General features: G+C 35.6%; 1 protein-coding gene across 13 annotated transcripts in view; it reads left to right on the plus strand.

The window, feature by feature from the left end:
• EYA1 (EYA transcriptional coactivator and phosphatase 1) overlaps positions 1–20,390 on the plus strand; it is a 328,098-nt gene that overhangs the window by 151,766 nt on the left and 155,942 nt on the right. For 6 of the 13 annotated variants that reach the window (XM_070481088.1, XM_070481087.1, XM_070481090.1 and 3 more), the window contains 2 exons: positions 13,896–13,945; positions 15,502–15,629. In XM_070481088.1, coding sequence (XP_070337189.1) covers positions 13,896–13,945; positions 15,502–15,629 — 178 coding nt within the window. Of the gene's footprint in view, positions 1–7,059; positions 7,154–8,264; positions 8,770–13,685; positions 13,946–15,501; positions 15,630–20,390 lie in introns of those variants that run through there. The other 7 variants (XM_070481089.1, XM_044768056.2, XM_070481092.1 and 4 more) reach the window with 7 other exon arrangements.

The following is a 20,390-nucleotide window of genomic DNA, read 5'->3' on the forward strand; positions in this document are numbered from 1 at the left end:
AATGCATATGTCCAGTCAACCATCTTTTAATTTATTTACACTCTTTTATGCACACGTGATAAGTGGGAATTCTGCCTGTCTTGTTTACAGCTTCATAATCTAGTGCCCACAGTACCTGGCACATACTAGATGCGTGATAAAATATTGGCTGAGTGACTGACTGATTACTGGCTGACAGACCAACTAGCTAGCTTGGTTAGATCTCTGAATAGCCTAAAAATTGCAAAATTTGAAAATAACAGCATTGTGGAGACATCTACAATAAGGTATTTCTGAGAGGCAGGAGATGTAGGGTTTCTTCAAAGATACTTTTATTCTATTGTGTATCACTTTAAAATTTTTTATTAACTTTTCTGGATTTGTTTTGGTTATGACTTTAAAAGGGACGTATGAAGTGATGTTGGAGTAACAGAGTACTTAGGGAAGACTATGACGGCTATAACTAAAATACACCGTATGATAGCCTTTTTTTTATTTTTACCAACTTTAACTTTTTTCCCATTTTCCTGTCCCTCTCAGAGATATGTGAATCCAGCAATTTCAGGTCTATTCTAAACTATTAATTTTCTTGGAGTTTGGTTATTCCCTGTCGTCAGGATGGCAAATTCCTAGCACAGTGTCAATGACTCAATTTTGTTCCATAAAATATTGAAAATGTGTTTGTGAACATGAGAATGAAATTAACTCCCCTATGATAATAATGTCCTAGCCAATCCAACTTTAGAGTTCCCAATGCAGGATGGGGGGGGGGGGTCGGTAATTATGACAATGTGTCATAAATAAAATAAAGTAAAGAACAGCAGGAAATCATTTTTCTTTCACAAACCAGGACCATGTTCCATCAAGTAGCCAAGTACTGGCCAACTTAAATTACATTTATTTATCACCTACTCTGTGTACCAAGCTGTGCTAAAACCTAGAAACTTACATACCCTGTCTGGGTACTCATTCTACACTCGTTTAATGAAATTGATTTGAAACTCAGTTTTCTGCTGCTATTTTTCTATCCATGAGAGCTTTACCATAGCAGTGAACATTTTTATCCCCATGCCATTTTGATAAGGTGTCTAACCTTCTTGCATCCATTTTGCAGTTAGCCAGTGTACAGATTATAAATTGAGAGAATATTGTGATAACAAAGGGTGCAAAGAAAACCCATGCTGACGCGAGAATTAGAACTCGAATCTCTAGTGCATTTGTGTTAGTCTAATGAGAGATTTTAAGAATTCTATACATTTAAGGAATAGAACAGCATTGAAACCTTGAACAGGGATACACATAAAATCCAAAAATATGGGGGATCTGGCCTGGTGGCGCAGCAGTTAAGTGCGCACGTTCCACTTTGGTGGCCCGGGGTTTGCTGGTTTGGATCCCGGGTGCGGACATGGCACCGCTTGGCAAGCCATGCTGTGGTAGGCGTCCTTCATATAAAGTAGAGGCAGATGGGCACAGATGTTAGCTCAGAGTCAGTCTTCCTCAGCAAAAAGAGGAGGATTGGCAGCAGATGTTAGCTCAGGGCTAATCTTCCTCAGAGGAAAGGAAGAAAAAAAAAATCCAAAAATATGGGAAAAGGAAATCAGGGTTATCAGAGGCTGATTCATGAGGGTCTTAATGTGAAATATCTCATTTAAAATATCTTTTTTTAATTGTAGGTCATTTATTGGTTGGTAATAGGCATGATTTTGGAAAATTATAAATAGCATAGAGATGTGGGTCCTCCTTTTAAATAGTCTTCAGTAATTAATCATGAATTAATTTCTTGGTAGTGAGTTAGATCATTATCGTTTTTCATTTTTAAATCTATCAAATAGAATTCCTCCTGAAAGATATGGAGATACTAGTAATGATACTGTGAAATGTAAAACATATAAAATCCCCGTGTCTAAAAAATGTTATCTTTTCCTGTAGAATTTCTGAGTTAAAGACACTCCTTCTTTAAAAGAGGACTGGGATCCTGGAGCTGGTTTTCTGGTTATGGTCTTCAATCACTTCTTCCTTTTTCTCTCTGTTTTTGTCCTCTCCCTCCTTCACCTCCTCCTTACCCTCAGCATCCACACCCTGATGGTGAGGAAGATCATCCTCTGAGGCAAGGACAGGAAGGAAAGTGAACAGCTCTGCCAGGAGGCAGACCTAATGGGGGCTTTGCGGAGCTGTCAGCGGTGGTTGTCAGTGATAACCGTGTGGTAGAGGTCTCCTCCACGGGCTCTCTGACCTCTTGGTAAACTATTTGTTTTTCCTTGTATTGATTAAAAAAACAAGCCACCAGCCTGTAACTCCCAGTCACTCAGGGTGTTGATTTTAAGAATCATATACACTTAAAACGGACTAATTCAGTAACCCCCGGATCCTTGACTTTGTTTTACTTTGCAATTCAGGTAAACCAGATCATTGATGATGTTAAAGCTGAATCCCTAAAAGAAGCAGAGGATGCTTCCAGACTTCTATTTTTTGAAACAACGTGAACCACAAATTTAAAAAATCAGTATAATACTTCAAATACGAAACCATCTGAAATAAGAATTCTTCTTAATTATGAGCCTCTAAAGACTGCAAAAAAACTTAAATCTTTTTTACATTTTGACCATATAAAGGTCCTCTCTTTCAGTATTTGAAAAAACTGAAGCTATTGTTTTCCTTAGTAGGTAATGCAGAATCTAGTTTTTTCCTTACTCTACAGCGTTCTAAAGTAAAATTCAAGGACCCAAAGCAACTTGATCACTTGCAAGTATGAATCTCTACAGTAGAGAGAAACCTCCAGGTTGTATACCTCGTGACATTGCTTAATAAAAACATCTAGAATAGTGGTGCTTCTGGTTGCGTTTCCAATAGCAATGTGATTGCAGCGCACCGTGGACTAAGTTACTGATCCTTTGAATTCTGACCTTGTGTCTAAAACAGCTTTAGAGGTTACTCTTTTTTTCCGATTTGGAAGACTGGAGGGGGAAAAAGCTAATGCCGCTTGAAGGAAGAAAAAAATTCTATAGGCTATTAAGTTTTGGTTTTTTATTTTTCCCTTTCCTAGTAATTCCTTTGTAAAGTAATAGAGCTTCTTGATTCTGAATACATAAACAATACCTCCGAATGCATAAGGAGACTGGGAGTGCATTTTGAATGGAATTATTTTCTGGGTGAACAAATCAAGTATTTATGATGTAATGGGTGTTAAGATCAAAGCCTATCACACTGGATAATTGAAGTTAAGGAATACAAAAGGGAAGAAATTGATGGAACTGTAAAGCAGGTTATCCGTATAATTGCTTATTGTAAACTCAAATGCTTAGCTTCTCCTCATTATTAGAAAGAAATTTGGGAATATTTATAAGGCTTACTTCAGGAAGATAATTCACCTTTTTCATAAATAATGAGAAAAAATATATCTCCTGATTTGGTAATTCCAAGTTTAAGGATTCATCGTATTTTTTCCCTATTGACCATTTAACGTACTTTTATTTTTGAACCTGCAAACTGACTTGCAAATGTGTTTGTGAGTAATCTAATGTTGTATAGTGATTGTGTCCATTCTATATTGAATATATCATTTCAATATATATCATCTCAATATACCACACACCTTTCTGGATTTATTAACTTTATTGAGTGTCACGTTGCTCCAAAATGATCCTACAATCAGGACGCATGAATGTACCACTGCTTTAACTCTTGTTTAGTGGTAACTTTGATGGTGCTAGAGAAATGAGGCAGATTCCAGAACAAATAGTGGGGGTATAAACATATTTGTAAAAAACTGGATTCATACAGATTAGCTGTTACATTATTTGTTAAACTAAATGAAGAATGTATATAAAATGCCTAGCAGAGCGCCTGGCATGTAGTAAGCACTCAATAAATGCTAAACCTCTTCCTTCTTCCATGAGCTATTCATTGTTTCTGAAGAGTTGAAACACTGTGAACTCAGCTGTCATGAAACCTGGAAAACACAAAGCAAATTTCCAGATCCTCTTACATGTCCTGGGAGGGGCTGACAAGGTTGGTTTTGCCCACGGCTTAGAGGAAACAAAGGTTGAAGAGACAACCTGGGTTTTCTAGGTTGCTTCAGGTTAACAGAAAACCATTTTACAGTGTGAGAAAGCAAAATAGCTTATTGCTGAGATTAAGCACATGCTTCCAAGACCAGTTATTTTCATATTTTTGGCAGAAGGTAGAAAAAGTAATTCAGTTTGCCATTTTGGAAAATCCGTTGATTTTGAAATAGAAAACCTGATATGTCATATTTTCTTAAAGTGCCTCCATCATCGCATTCCCTTTTCTTAAAAATCTGCTCCTTCCCTTGGTATCATTATTAGTTCCAAGAAGTGCTGCTCAGAGTTTCTATTAAGAATAATAATTTTTTTAAAAAACATCCTATAGACAGTCATTACTACATATGATAACAAGTTTCCCACCCTACATAAATAAATGGTTATTATTCATGTGTAATAACCAATGTGCTTATTAGGAGACCAGGAAATAGGTTATGTTTCCATATTGTGTTGGTATAAAGACTATAATATGTATTAAAATAATTTTCCATGGCACAGTGAATAGTTAGTAATTGCCTCCTTAAATTTACTGTTAAAAGCTATTCAGGTTGGAGTTGGAATGGAAAACATTTAGCAAAATACTGGTAGACATTCAGTTTGGCGGATTTAAGATCATTCTTAAAATAAATAGAGGATGTTTTCCTTGGTTGCATTTCAGCTGAAGGCTACTGGGAGCAGGGCCCTCATTGTAGGTCTCGTGCCAGTGGGGAGAGAGTAGGTCATGGAAGTGACCACACCAAATGCCAGCAAGGATCGTAATGTCAGCCATTCAGACACTGTTCCAACGGTTTCATAAAGAAGCCAGATGTAGTGCCATGGCATGGACCACGAGAAAAAGAGAGCTGTGTGGATTCAGAAGCACTAGACCTACAGTATTTTGGACTCTATTTTGCTGTTCCACTTTGAACGGTTTGAATCGCAACATGTTGAATATTTCCAGATATTTTTGATTTTAATAATGTGGAGGAAATAACAACTGAGATTTTGCTTTTGAAGAAAAAGCATTGGTCTTTAAGTGCTAACTATATTTTGCAGCTTACCATACCATTATTCTTGAGAAATAATCTTGTAAGAATGGTAGAAACAGAGATAAGAGATGGTTTACATGGGACCTGGGAATAGCATTCGTGCTTCATTCCACGATTATTTAAAGATAAACACAAATAGAAGAAAAGTCACTTGTGAGGACATCTTTTATTGGAAACTTCACAACTACTCAAGAACTTTATTATTTTTATTGGAATGGAAAAGGGAGAAGGGCATGTGTTTTATCCTTTGTTTTCTCAATGTTTGTTTGTTATATTTAATTTGATTAATCAGCTGTTTACTCATGTAGTTTTAGAAAAGTTCCAAGTTACCTTTTCTATTGTACTAATGAATACCTTACATCTGCCCTTGTCTTTTTTTTTTTTTTTTAATTAGGGGCATTTGTTTATTTTTGCAATCATGCGTTTATTTAAAATTCTCTCTTAATTGAAAAGCCCCAACAATTTCTATCAAAACTACAGACTTCTATATAACCAGGCACATGTCTAGGCAAAAGCTTGATCTGTGAGAGAAAACCCGTTTGGAGATATAGTATGTGAAAGATATTCTCTCTTTAATGGCATTCAGACATTTCGTGATAGTTGACTATTTCAAGTGTTTTCCAGATAAAACAGATAAAATTGTATTTTATTTTTTGTTTTAGTGGGGGAAAAGCATATTAGAAAATTTTTACTTCTGTTCATATGTTGATATGTTAAAGTTTCTGCAGGAAACATCAGGAAGTCATGTTTTCTCATATTACCTGTCTTTACTAATGGCAAATTTTCAACATTTCTTCATAGTTTCTCTTGTAATGTGTATGACTTTATTTAGGGAACACTTTTGTCCTTACAGTATATGGTAAGTTATATAATTATAATTGGTGAAAATTTAGAAATAGAAAGTTAACAGTACATTACAAACTGGATATTATTAGTAATGGCTAACATTTTGGCTATTTATCAGAGAATAACTGATTTTGGATGTAAGTTGTACAGTAATTATTGCATATTTGATATTCAGAAGTAGTAACCAGACAAAATTTATGGCTAAGCATGTGATCGTTTTTAGTTCATCTAATGTTGCCTTAGGAGAAGGAAACCATTTAAAAGTGGTATATATGCATTCGCATATTTCTTTTAGCCAATGACTAAGCTCTTTGTTGCATAATTACAAAGCATGACCTATATCATATCAATTAGTGGTCACATTACATTCATCATGCTTTTCATAATTTTCTTCATAATTACATGCCTCATTTCTTTAATGGTATCTTGTTTGGTTATATAAATAAAAATAATTGAATTTCAATATAAAAACTAATGTAATATGATAAATTTGATTATAATGTAGGCAAACAATTTATATGTAAAAGTCTGATAGTTTAGACGATTCTCCTGCTGTTATGACTGCATGTAGTTCAAGCCTTCTGGCTTTGCCAACATAATCTTTCAGGGATCAGAAAAATATTTTACCCTTTTATGTCTCAAATAATTTTGAAACTATGGGAAGCATGGGTACAGTAGCTTAATGTAAAGTTTCAAACAGGGTTGAATTCTCCAACCAACACCTCAAATTTTACATTTTATGGAGCTTAGAAATAAATACGAGAGCCAAAGCAGCTACTGTGCAGGTGTTTGATATCATCGATTGAATTAATGTAACGTTACATTTTATCTCATGCCGCTAGCAACCTCCATTACGTGCTGTATTTTATTTTCTGCATGTATACCTTCTACTGAATAACTGATACTTCTGATCTGAGAAAGCACTGAAGGTGATAACATAATTCTATTTCTGCTGCATATATGGACAGATCCAAGAGCAATCAACTGATTTTTGACCTGGCCTCCCAAATATGGTAGATGACTAGCCCATGATTCCTTGCCAGTACCATACAAAATGAAATCCTAGGTGAGTTTGCAGTTTAAGCCGTCTCAGGTTTGACAAAGGGTTCTTTTCTGAGGAATTTAGATTGGCATCCTTTCAGGGGAGAGAGTGGGGAAAGTCCACACTGAATTTTGGTCATTAGAAGCTTTTTGTTTTGTTCGCATCAGAATGGTGCTTTCATTTACAAATTAGCAAAGGTAAGAACGTGTCTATCTGTTTTATTAGTTGATGATCTGGAAATGTATTATATAATCATTACAAAGTTACTGTGATTTTAAAAATGTTTTTTCATACCAGAGCGAGAGCTTTTTAAAAAAGAGAATATTTGTTATTACTAATGAAAAGACTAAATACATAGAATAGGGTTATCGGTAATGACAAAATAGTTTTAAGAAAAATCCAGTGGGTATAAAGGTTTTATTTTAGAGTACAAAATTGGTTAGCATGAGTGAGTAGTATCAAAATAAACATTTACATTTTTACTGTGGTCTAGAGTTAGCAAATTAAAATACAACAGTCACACAAGTGATCTCTTCTTTAAATATTTGAAATCAATATAATGGTGAAGTCATCGATCTAATAACTGAAGTAATTGATTTGCCTAAAACATGACAGTAAATATCTTAAACTGAGTCATCAAGTGAATAGCTCAACTCTCTGAGTGTTAGATTATTGTGCACAGATCCTGAGTTCAGTTAGGATTTTTTTAAAGAACAGACTGTAAAGAAAGAGTTCTAGATAAAATAAATATTTTCCCCAAAATCATTTAAAAATATTGACACAGAAATATTATCTGGTTCATAGCCAAAAAAAATTGTTCATGTAAAACTTGCCATCCTACAAATCATCACAGATTCATGATTCAGGCTTTCATTGTTAAGCTGATAATAGCTTACACGTTTGCTTTATTTCTCCCTCACTTGATACGGAAATGGCTATTCTCTTTTTCATTTGCCCCAGACCTGTTGGTTGGTACATTTGGAAAAAATGTTTTGAAAAGTATTGATTCTCCAAGTTTCAGAGCCTGAAAAAAAAGTTTTGCAAAAGTATAAAAGATAACGTGTAACTGCTCCCCAAAGCTCGTAATTGGTAGCTGCTGCAGCAAGAGATGTGTGTTGACAGTGTCTGCGAGTTCTTCTCACGCAGCTGTTTATTCAGATAGCATGGGGCGCGTTCATTTACATAATAAATTTTTTTTTAGGCAGCAAGGTTGAGTCAGACAGAGCCGTGCTCCTTTCAATTGTTGCATTTAAACCAATAAGGTTAGGACAAGAGAATAGCTGTGGTTTGCGTTGCAAAAACAAAAAAAGCCCGGAGGCTCCAGGGCAGCCCTACAAGGCTGCGCAAACAAATCGAGGGAAGAGATTCTGCTGTTTCTTTGTCTAGGCTTCTCAGATGCTATCTGCGGCTGCTGTTGAGTGGGGACAGAGCGCAGGGCTCAAAGCGGTTGCTAAACAGAACGGTGGGAGCTGATGGCTCCGAGTTTGGGGCGAGGTAGAAACTCTCCAGTGCCACTTCCGACTTTAAGCCTTCCTGTTGCCGTGCACTGTGGCGGCTTGCCGGCTGGGGGAAGCGTCCTCGCTCAGTCGCTCGGCAGCCCGAGCCTGCAGCAGCGGCCAGGCGGCGGTCCCCGCGGCCGGGCTCTCCCCTCCAGAGGCGCTCCGCTTCCAGAAGCGCCGGGCTCCAACGAGAGCTCCTAAAAGCCCTCCCGCGTCCTTATCCAGGAGCCAAACTATGTCAGGAATGGAGGTTTGCTAAAGCAGAAAATTCGAAGGAGCGCATTAAACTGGTGGATGCAGCAGATGTAAGCGCTGTAAGTACAAGCTGACTGTTTGAAAAATTGTAGTGGCTGGCAACAGCTGTCCTCTGGGCAAAGCCCGAGATAACAGGAGCGCTTTTAGTATTGTTTTGATTTGTTTTAAAATACAAACATTAGGGCATCGCGAAGATTCTGACACGTTGTACGTACTACTTTATTAGCCACAGGCTTCCGTCATGGAAGTATGTTTCTTAACCCCCACGTTATCCGAGCGATTAGAATCATTAAGAGATAATTACAAATTAATTGTTAACAAATACTTTTGTTGTGATCTATATTAATAAATATAATAACACGACTGTATTCTTTCAGGGAGATGACTTCATCTTTTCTGAATCGCTGCACAAACCTTAACTATTATTGTGTGATATTGAATAAAGCGGTGTATATATATGTATGGCTCCGTTAGAACACACAGATAACTTTTAGGTCGATATGAGAAAATGAGGAAGGCATTCACATTTTGAAAGGACAACAGATAACAAAAATAAATTGATACCACTTTTTAAGGAAGGAAATCCTTCTGCTTCAATCAACGAACTTCCCAAACATTAAGTTATGCAGGCTCGTCTTCAAGAGGTGAAATAATAAACATTTGCCAAATTAATATATTTTTCACTTATTGACACTTTAGATGACTTGAATGGACCTTGAAATTAAAAACAAGATTCTTAAACCTTGGAATTACTATTTAAATTTTTGTCATTCAAAATCAGTATATGAATTCCTGTTGTCTCAGAGGCTTATATTTCTGGGGAGGAATTTTTGAACACATTAAGCATAGCATTTGCAAGAATTTGTAAATTCAGAGCTGTCATTGAATTTAGACAAGCATTTTTATGTTTCATTTCTTAAAATGACAGGGGCAACAAGAAATCAGTAGTTAAGCACATAGTGTAGTTTTATAGGTTTGGGATTGTTTTTTTAATGTCTCTTTCAGAGTAGGTTTTATTCTAGGCTTGCGTGAGTCCTTTCGCCCACCGTTTGGGATCTGAGGACATGCATACATGAATAGTCACGCTTTTTTGCATTATCAAATATTTGATATTTTCCTTTCTCGCTGCTTGAGTTCTCCTAAGGCCCAAAGTGTTCAGTAAGTGAGAAAGCAGCCATGGATTTTCAATCCTGAAAATTCTTCGCGGTGACAGACAGAGAAACCTAATTGAGCCACTGTTCAGTTTTCAAGTGCCAAAGGCACTCCACTGCTGTGTGAGTTTTCTAGACATGATAAATGATTTTCTCAAAAGAAAATTTCCATTTGAATGCGAAAATGTATTTTATAGGAGTACATTGGAAAGAAGAGAAACCACTTGCTGCGACAATAAAATCACTTCTTCCATTTAATCAGATAGCAAAGTGTTTCATTCAACATTTTAAATAAATGCCAATTTTGAAAACAATCCTTTAAAATTGTAGGTAGAATCAATGCCATTTAAATTTGGTTTTGTTTCCACAGGAACTCTATTTTGTCATTTTCTTTAAACAAGCTACTTCAAAAAGTAATACAGTGTATTACATTTAAAATGAGTAATAGTATTAAGGCATTCATTTTATGGAGTCTTTGATGAAGAAAAAAATAAGTGTTAGCATGTAGAAGACATCTCCTTCTTCCTAAAAGTTGAATTTTAGGTTTAGGATTTTGTTGCAGTATTGACACTATAGTTAGAAATATTGATTGAGGAGAATTTTAGCAAGAATATATTCTGATTAAAAAGCAGATTGATGCCTAAGGCACATTTTTTTGCCCCTATAAAATACATTCTGATTAGAAAATTGCCATTGTCTTTCAAATTTGGGAGCACTCCGGTCGATCTGTGGTTGGGCAAAACTAACTTGCCTGCCAACTCTATTTATTTAGATAAGTTCAGTACTTTCACTTTGAAAATTTCTTCTTAGTTTGAAAAAAAAAGTTTAAAATTATAGTCATTTTATAAAAATTGCTTCTAGCAAGCAAAAAGCCTATGGAAAAACCCATAATTTAGACAAGTACCTACATTTTATTTGCTCTGTGCTGCTGAGATTTCGAATCCTTCCCATTTACAGTTTACTTTTCACAGAACATTATTAACTTTTTGGCTTCATACATGATCTTCTGTCAGATGCTTTTGATTTGTAATTTAGCAAAGTATAATAAACAGTGCAAAAGTCATGAATTTTGCTCTGCATCCTGAGCTCTGTGGTAGGGAAAATGTGATAAAATGTGTACCTTAAGTCTTGTTTGATGATCTCTCAAAGCAAGTTTGCCTTCTGGAAATAATTTCTGGGGTTGAAGAGCATGGTATTAACAGATTTAATGTGGCTATTCAATGGATTGGCGAAGTACTATGTGAGGTTTAACAAAATGAGAGAGACAAATTGAACATCAACAAAAGTTCCATCTGTGAAGAATTATAAATTTAATTAGAAAAAAGGCAAACTTAAAAGACCTCATTAACTAATCAGAAGTCAAAGTTACTAGTTTAGGATTCTTGAATTTAAATTCTAAGAAGTTCTGCTATCTTTTTTCCCTTTGTATTTTCACAACTCAGTGTGCTACTCTGGGTGTTCCATACAAAGAGTTTTAAAAAGCATTAAAGTGAAATGATTTCATTGTAACATAAGGTGACCATTTATAAGGTTATGGGAAATATTTTTGCACTCATAGGAGCATTTGAATTAAAAGTACCAGATTAGGAGAAGACAAGAAACATTGAGTTTATGGATATAAAGGAGAAAATGTGAGCTCACTGAATGCCTATCAGCATTTTGCTGAAAACCATGAAATAATTTTTTCTCTTGTGAATGGAAATATGCCTCATTAATTATTTTTGAAACGTCTTATGGTTTTAGACCTTTAAAACACAGAAACTTGCGGAGAGATTGTCCAAGATAAGAGAAAATCAACACCAATCAGAAATAGGTGTTCTTTTTAGATAAGTCATTATGAGAGTATGTTTCCTTAGTGGGCTGTAATCTTGTACTACACATAAGAAACTAAAAGCATGTGAAGTGTAGCATTTTGTAAACTGTAACTAATTTTGCTCACATCTGTGTCTAATTGTTGTCTGCATTCGCATTCTTGAGAGTAGATTTATTTTTCCTGGACCTCGATGTGGATTCAGCTGACCAGCCTAAGTGAGGATTAGTTGTTTTAAAGTTATTTTGATTAAAGAGTGATTTTTAAATACAGTAACACACAACACATGGTTTAAATAATCCTTGAGACACAAAAGAATATATCTGAAGTATACTTAATGAAATGAAGATCATGGATATGGACTTTCAAAAATTGTAGTGTAAGAAAGTACAGTAGAACCTGAGTCGAACAAGCGTAAAAGAAATATGTTGTTGTGAAAATGCATTTTTTCAGTGAGGAAACGTGTTAGAATAATTCTTATTTTGAAGTTCCCTTTTATATTAACAGTTTGACTCTGAAATTTAAATATGATAGGTTAAACCTCAAATATAAATATAATCAAACATTCAAACTATACGATGAAACTAAAGTTGTATTTCCAAGATTATGCTATCTAGCTAATGGTAAAAGAGGAATGCATTTTAACATTTAACAGAAAGTATGTTTTACCTACTCTTTCACATAATTAAGCCAGAAGAGTTCTTAAAACTTAGTTCTCACCTATAATTTATTCCAGGTGTATAACAGCAGAAAAAAAAGAAAAAAAAAAGGAAATTTATCCTTGAGGTATATTGTTGCAGTTTCTAAAGGAAAACGTTTAATCTTGTGTGAGAATACTAACTTTAACAAAAATTACAGAAGGCTGTTATCACAAAATGACATATCTGCAGGGCATTAAAATTAAATTTTCATTTAATATTCAGGCATCTCTTAAAAATGATTTTTCTTCCTGCACATATTATAGAAAAGCATACCTAGAAATTTCACGTAACATTACACCAGGATATTTAGACTTAAACGATGCTTTCTTCTTGCCAAAAAGGTAGTATTTCTTAATTTCATAAATCATAATTAAAAAAATAACAGGACTCAGTAGAAGATATTTGGCTGGATAACTTTAATGCCATTTGAGATGCTTCAGTTCTCATCTTTGTTCTCTAACCCTAATTGATGTCAGTTCAGGTTGAATGAAAATGCACATCAAAGATTTGGAATTCTGAGTCATTTTAAACGTTGTGCAGAATGCTCTTTACTGCGAGGCGTCTGCCTGTGCCTGCCAGCCAGCAGCCTGGCCTCACCTGAGTTTATCACCTGCTGGCAGTCTGTGCTGCCTCTGGAGAAGGGGCAGAGACTAGCAAAGGCTGCACGTTAAGGTAGTTGTTCAGTGAAGTCCCGAAGTGCAGAGTCACTTGGAGACAAAGAGACCAAAGTTCTGGCTCACTGGGATATTGAATTGATCATTAAACTTTCCATTCTCTTCCCTGTTTTAAAAGATGGAAAATTGAACAAAAAGATAACTGCCTTTTCTGTTTGACCGGGCAGAGACGAATAAGCATTCGCTGAATTTGAAATTTGCATGGGTAAAGGAGCACATGGCTCCGTGATGTGACTTGGGATATGAGAACTCGCCTTTGCCATTTACAGTTGGTCCAGCGTAGCCTGAAGATTGCCCAGAAGCTGTTTTAGTGAATGTTAAATGACAAATAGTAAATATAGGAGAAAACCATCATGATAAGGATAAGAACTGTCAGGAGTCAAAGGCGTGGGCGGGAACTCTATTTCAGCTGGCGATAGCAGAAGATGAAAGATCTTCTGAGGATGCTGGAGGATTAATTCTTGAACTACTGCTGTGAAACTCACTCATTTTGCTAATAGCTATTTTTTTCCAAGCACCTTTTCCAAGCTGCCCAGGCCGGGCTGCTTTGCATGTTGATTGGGGGAGGGGTAATCCCGTTTGCAGCTGTCATAGGCCAGTGATGAATCACTATCCCGTCATTTGGCTGCCTTCCCCCCTGACAAGGGGAGGAGGAGGGTAGACCTGCAGGAGGAAACAGTGGAGACCTCAACTTAAGACAATATGCCTTTCACTGCTGCACCACCCTCCTTTTTCTCTTTTGGTTAAAAGAGAGCGTTGTCGTTCTCAGCCATGTGCTCTGTATAATTAAGAGCTGACACTGATGCAGAGTAACAACAGCTTCTAATTTTTTTTTACCCCTGATCACAGGTGCGAACATCTCAGACCAGTTCAGATGTTGCTGTTTCCTCAAGTTGCAGGTAAATATCGTTGGTATTTGACATCTCTGGAGATTACCTTTCTGTGACCCATATCTATTTTTGTCTAGTATTTCTTAATTATTTCTATTAATAGCAACAGCCTCGGTTGGAAATTACTTAACAATTTGTGTGTGTGTGCGCTTGTGAAAATTTGAAGTATGTAGAAAGGGAAGAGGAGCCTGGGTTTGAAAATGATTATGGGCTGTAGTTTCTGGTGTTAGGAAAACTGTGAATGTGGAAGGATAGTTAGGACAGAAGAGTGAGCTTTTAAGCCATTTCTAGTTTGAATTCAGAAGGTTTGGGGAAGTGAAAACTCACTTTAGAAGTAAAATGGTTCATGTTAAGCCGTTTTAAAAACTGATATTTACAATCAGTGTCAGTGCAAACTCCAAATTAAAATGACTGTAGCTTTTATTGACCTGGTGGAGGTGAGGCACAGACAGTCTCAGCTTCGTATATGTAACATAAACCCCTCCCTTTTTTTTAGGAAAACGCGTAAAGTGTAAAATAAAGTGAATGGGCCTCAGACTTTCAAAAACTTGTCTATCAGAAAACAGAACGGCATCTAGGGGTGTTTTTAGTGACTTTAAATAAACTTCTCCTCTCTTCATTAATAGAATATTAAATATAATTGGATAGTTGTGCAATTGTGAACATGAGTAGGGGCTTCTGTACCTTTTTGGAGAATAAGTCAGTCCTGAGGCTAAGAACTTTCAGAGGGGGACTTAACTGTTTTTATATGGTAAAAATGCGAAAGGAGAGCAGTGCCGCAGAATTGTTCTTATTTCCTTGGGTAAGTGACAGCTGAGGTATTTCGAGTGCTAATGCTCCCAGGGACTCACTGTATGTTGGCCTGATCCCTTTTCAATTGGGCACGCTGTATGTAATCCACAAAGCAAACAAGCGAGCCGACATCATCATGTTTTAATGCTGCATTTGTTTCAAGGGAAACAGAGGAACAATTAAGCAGTTTGCCAGAGTAAACACATGCATCAGGACTATCTCATTCGCTGTCACTAGGCTATAGGCTTCAAGTGTTTTATTTGGTTTGGAGACCCATTAAATTACAATTGGGTGGTAAATTATAAGGGAGTATCTAGTGCTAATTTATTAGATGAAACAGATTCCACAGGAAAATTATTTTTTTTTCTGTTATACCTGTTGACGCATTTGTCTTTTAGAAAATCATTGCCTTTGGTTTTTTCCAATATAAAAGGAAAAGCATGGCTGCATTTTTCTTTGGAAATTAAAGTAGATGTAATTGTCTCATCACATCTTGTTACTTGATGAGCTAGATAAGAGAAAAAAAGAGATTTTTAAAACTCCATGTGAATGCTTGGCTGGATAGGTGAGGCAGATGACATCCTTTCATAGTACACGTTATGAAAGGAAGACTGAAGTTAAAATGTAAGATGAACTAGTTGGAGTCTAAGAAAATAGATACAATGGGACTTTTGTGCGAATGTGTTTCAAAGAAGGTGTCAAGTCGTTAGCGCATTAAATAGTGGCATTATGAATTTGGTACATCTGTCAAACGGAAGGCTTCTTGTCTTTAGGTCTATGGAAATGCAGGATCTCACCAGCCCGCATAGCCGTCTGAGTGCTGGTGGAGAATCCCCCAGTGGTCCCAAACTCGATAACTCTCATATAAATAGTAATTCCATGACTCCCAATGGCACCGAAGGTGAGTGTCTGCCTTCTTGCTGTTTACTTTGCGCCTTGTTTCTTCGTCAGTCGACGCTCTGTTATTAGGTGGTTGTGATTTCAGGTGTCAAATCCATGAAACTGCTGTTCTATTTCCCCTTTAGGTAATTTGGCTTATGAATCAGTATTCACCGTTAGTTAGGACCTGCATGATGCTAGGTTATTATAGCATTACTTAGACTGGTTGTACTTTGCCTAGAGATATATATACACACACATATACGTGTGTGTGTGTGTAACATTTTTAACCTTTGAGTGTATTTTATCTCCTTGATCATTCTCCATAGCACAGTGTCAATTTGCATTGTTTTGCTCTATGAGCAGTGAAAATTTGGAACTATGTCCTTTACTTTCCCTTTTGTTACTAAATATAACTAAATTTGTTTAAATGTAACATTGGACTGGGTAGTTTCTAAATATCCATAAATAATTTGTATGCCTGGTGTTCTAGTGGCTTTGGCTGTTAAAATATAAATAAGTAAACAAAACTTATTGCTTACAAATATACAACCTTATTTGGAAGGTACACGAAAGTTATTTACTTTCTTAGTGATTAAATAGTATACTTTAAACATAGTACTGTTGCCATTATTTTTGTGTAATTAATACATATGAATATTTATGTAAATTTTATGTGAATAGAATACCTACTTTGATTCATATATGCCTAAGTTTGAAAAGTAAGGCTATATGTATGTATTATTAGCTCTTATGCACATTTATTTAGGTACCATACATATTTTTAAAACTTCAATTTATACAAGGCTATGTTATTTCTTGCATTGTATTTCTGCTTTCGCCTATTGAAAATTTGCTTCTTCACAGACGATATCTTTGCTTATTTATTCCTTACTGAGCCCTGGGACACTGATGAACTTGGAGCAAAAGTTTCACTAGAGTTGAATGAACTATCCAGGTTAGAAATCCATCCATAAACAACCATCATTTCCCAATCACCATGGTGATCTTTTATTACAGTTCTTAGAAATATACAAAACTAAATGCCATAAAATTGTTCATTTGGTGCAGTATTCCAGTGTCTATTAGTGAAGCCTTTTGAAACTAGTAATGTTATGAAATTTATGATTATAGAAAAAAATATAAAATCACTTGTTTCTGATGAGACATCTTAATTTTTATACCGTGATTGTTTTTTAACATGTAAATGGTCTATATTTTCCTGTTCAAGTAAATACATTCATTACCAGTGTTTATGAAAAATGGTCACTGTCAAAAGTAGAAGCTTTGTTGATCTAGAAAAAAATTAATCTCTGAATAAGGTGCCTTTTCATCTGAAACTCTTTTCTTCCCATTTCGATAGGCAAGCAAAAAGAAATTTAAGTGATAGGAAGGTGGTTCTAAGGTTTAGGTAGATTTTATAGAGCAAATGAAGAAGCAGGCCGGCCTTCCCTCTCCTTTGGAATTTGGCTTCAGGTGGCAACATGGCTGTTGCACGGTGTAGACTGGGTGTGTGCACAATCACACAGACCACTGCAGGGCCCGGGGCTGGTGGGCCCCACGCCACTGTCATGGTGCAAGCAGCCACTGACCGAGTGTCAGAGGGGGCCATGGATGCAAATCTTTAATGGTCATTCTCATCACTGAAGAGTCCAAATAAGACAGCCATTTAAAGTAACTTAAAAAATAAAGACGCCGAAGTGTGTTCAATCATTTTGCTTAATAGAATATACCAGTACATATTGGTAGAAGTAATTATGAAATAATGAGAGTTAATTTTCTTATATATGAAGAAATGAAATCGGGGTAAGATGTTTTCATTTTGTCATCATTTACTGGCAAATTGTCTTCTACACAACAGGAGCCACGCAATATGGAAGCAGGAGTATGCGTTGGGGACTATGCCGTTGGATGGCTTGTGTGAATGACGTGTGGGTTGTTTTGTAAGGGCATGTGGAGTGACGGCGTATTTCTTAGTATTTACATTTAATAGCTTGATATCATGTTCATATTCAGGAATCTGCATATTTCATAAGACTCTTATAACTAAAAAAGTTCAAAATAATAAAATATTTTAGATAATTGTGTAATCTGCTGAACCATTCAATCTGGGAAACACTTAGAAATTATTCCTTATCCTAAAATAAAATCTTATCTAATGTCTTGGAAATGAAATTTTTAGATGTATTTCAGACAAATACGCAGTTAGCCATCTCACTCTATTTTCAGGGATTCTTTATTGGTGTCCTTCACAAGGGGTATGGTAGTTAGAAAGCGAAGTTAGAAAATATCAGGATAAATTATCCAAAAAATAAATGGAATTGTAGTCAATCTACTGGGATCTTTAGTTTTATTTTAGTATACAGTTTGAAAATATATATCCAAACTTTCTTCATGACCCATGTTACATGCCTGTTTAGATGCAAATACTGTCAGAAAGTTCTGGATTTTTATTAAGTTTGTAAATCAATTTATCATGCTACTTACATGTTCCATAATACATTTGTTTCATACCTCCCCGTCACCACTAGAGGAGTTAAGCTTAAAATTAGTGAATTCATAATATCTGGCAAGCTTCCCTGGGATATAATCATTATAAATTTTCCTATTCCTTCTTTGAAATTTTATTTATTTTGAAACCAGCAGTGTTTACCAATGAATTAGAGGAATGCAAAACAAGAAACTCATTAAAATTTGAAAGAGTCTTTAAAATATCAGTCACCACCCCTACCTCCATAACAAATATTTCTAGCTGTGTATGCCATGATTTGTATTTAAGTGACTTCACTGCAGCCCAATTGAAACTAGTTTCCCTAACTGGGTCAACACAACTCCCCTTGAGTTTACACAGTTTTTGACTCTGCCCACATTTATAGGTTGCCTTCTCTCACTCAGAGCCTTTTTTTACTTCCTGCCACCACTTGTCCCTATAATAAGGCTAAGAAAACATGAAAATCTCCTGTATCAAAAACCATAACTTCATCTGAAGAACAAACAAGAAGGGAATGGAATGGAGAGGCAGAGGATATTAAGTTTCTTCGTAAGTCTGCTGCCAAATTATCATAAGACTCAATGTTTGTAGGTTCTGTACTCACAGGCTAGTGCCTATTTTCATGGTTCATCTAAGGGATAAAGACAGAAAGACACTGAGCTACAGCCTGAAATTCTGTGCTTTTTTATTTCCTAGATTAAATGCTCCTCAGTTAGAATAGTTATTTGAATGTTTTGTATTTCGCAAGGTTCAACTATTCGTGTTTTTATATTCTATTCCAACCTCTTTGTAAATCATTATTGTTGCAGTTAACTGTTGGCTTCACCTAGTTTATAAATTTTGAAATATAAACCATAAATAGGTAAAAATACCAAATAGCAGAAGTGAATGCTTGACTTGCATACAGAAAAACACTGTTAGAAGTGATATGTTTCCAAATGAATTAATAAATATTTTAGTTACTATTAAACAGTTAAAGCTTGATCTGGAGGAGACTAATGGATGGTTATGAAAACACCAATTGTAGCTTTTCTTTTCCTGGTTTTCCTAGTCTTTTGGATCATTAGTCTTCCAAGACAGGATGGAATAGAAAATTTTTTATTAGAGAGATTGTTAGAGCATAATGTTTTAGATGTAGGCTTTTTGGGGTGATGCTTCAGTTAAATAAATGTTAAAGTGCCAGATCTGAGGATTTCCAACGTGTGAGTCTATGTTCAGACGTCTGTTTGGTAGAAGCTGCGTGTTGATGTTTGTGTTGTGTAAGTGTGAGAACTGATTGGGAAACCTTCCTTCGGAAGGACTTAGGGCTGTAGCAGTAAAAGGATTTTTATTTACGTACCTAATTAAGGCCTTGTTTGCAAAGCAGTGATTCTTTCCATCTCTGTTTTTCCTGGTGTCTTAAGTCCATGGGAGCCTCAGATTGGTCGGTTCATATATTGCTAGTTGGAGTGTTTATTTTTGGTTGTCTGTGGGTGAGGATTGGGGAAGGGCGGAAAAGAGGTGTGAGCAAGCGGAACTAAGAGCTCTCCTTCTGAGTTTTGTCTATTGTAAATTTAGATTCGAACTCAAGAGGAAGCTTAAACTTGTCGTAAAGCAGATGAATTTGCCTTTAAGTGACATAAAACCAGATGCCATTGGAATCTTCACTACAAGTAGGTTTGGAGGACTTCTGATGGTAATTCAAATAGTAATTTTGAATTGGTTGTATCAGATTTCCAAGAAGATAAGAGATACAGTCTTGAATTAGGTGGCTATATTTTCTGCTTTTCAAGATTTATTTAATTATATATTGCCTATTTTAGGATGGTAGGTTAATTCAATTTTTCAAATTTATATGATCAGAAGTTCTTTTAAAGTTGTTTTATCATTTCTACAAAGCTTAGAACACTAACAAATTGTCTGAATTTGTTTTTCTCACTGTAATTTTGATTTAGTAAAATACAGCTTTATCCAACTAGAGTATTTTTAAGAAATCTTATTTAGAAAAAGAATGTAAACTGGAGTGAATGTGTATTAAAAATTATGGTTTAAGGCTGCATTTTAAAGGCTCTATTTATATATTCGTGGTCAAATATTCTGTTGTCAAAGGAAAAATGGTAATCTAATTTAGTATTGTTTACATTCTGCACATGATGTAGTTTCTGGAAGATGACGGGACATTGTGAGTAAAGGAGTTTCTAACTGACATCTCTAGACCACAGAATTGGCCTCTTCTGAATAGTTCTTTAGCAAAAACCATGAAAGGATGAACAAAATTATTTGTTAGGATTTAATATTTGCCCATATAGTGTA

The sequence above is a fragment of the Equus asinus genome, chromosome 12 (genome assembly GCF_041296235.1).
Source record: "Equus asinus isolate D_3611 breed Donkey chromosome 12, EquAss-T2T_v2, whole genome shotgun sequence".
Lineage (NCBI taxonomy): Eukaryota > Metazoa > Chordata > Mammalia > Perissodactyla > Equidae > Equus > Equus asinus.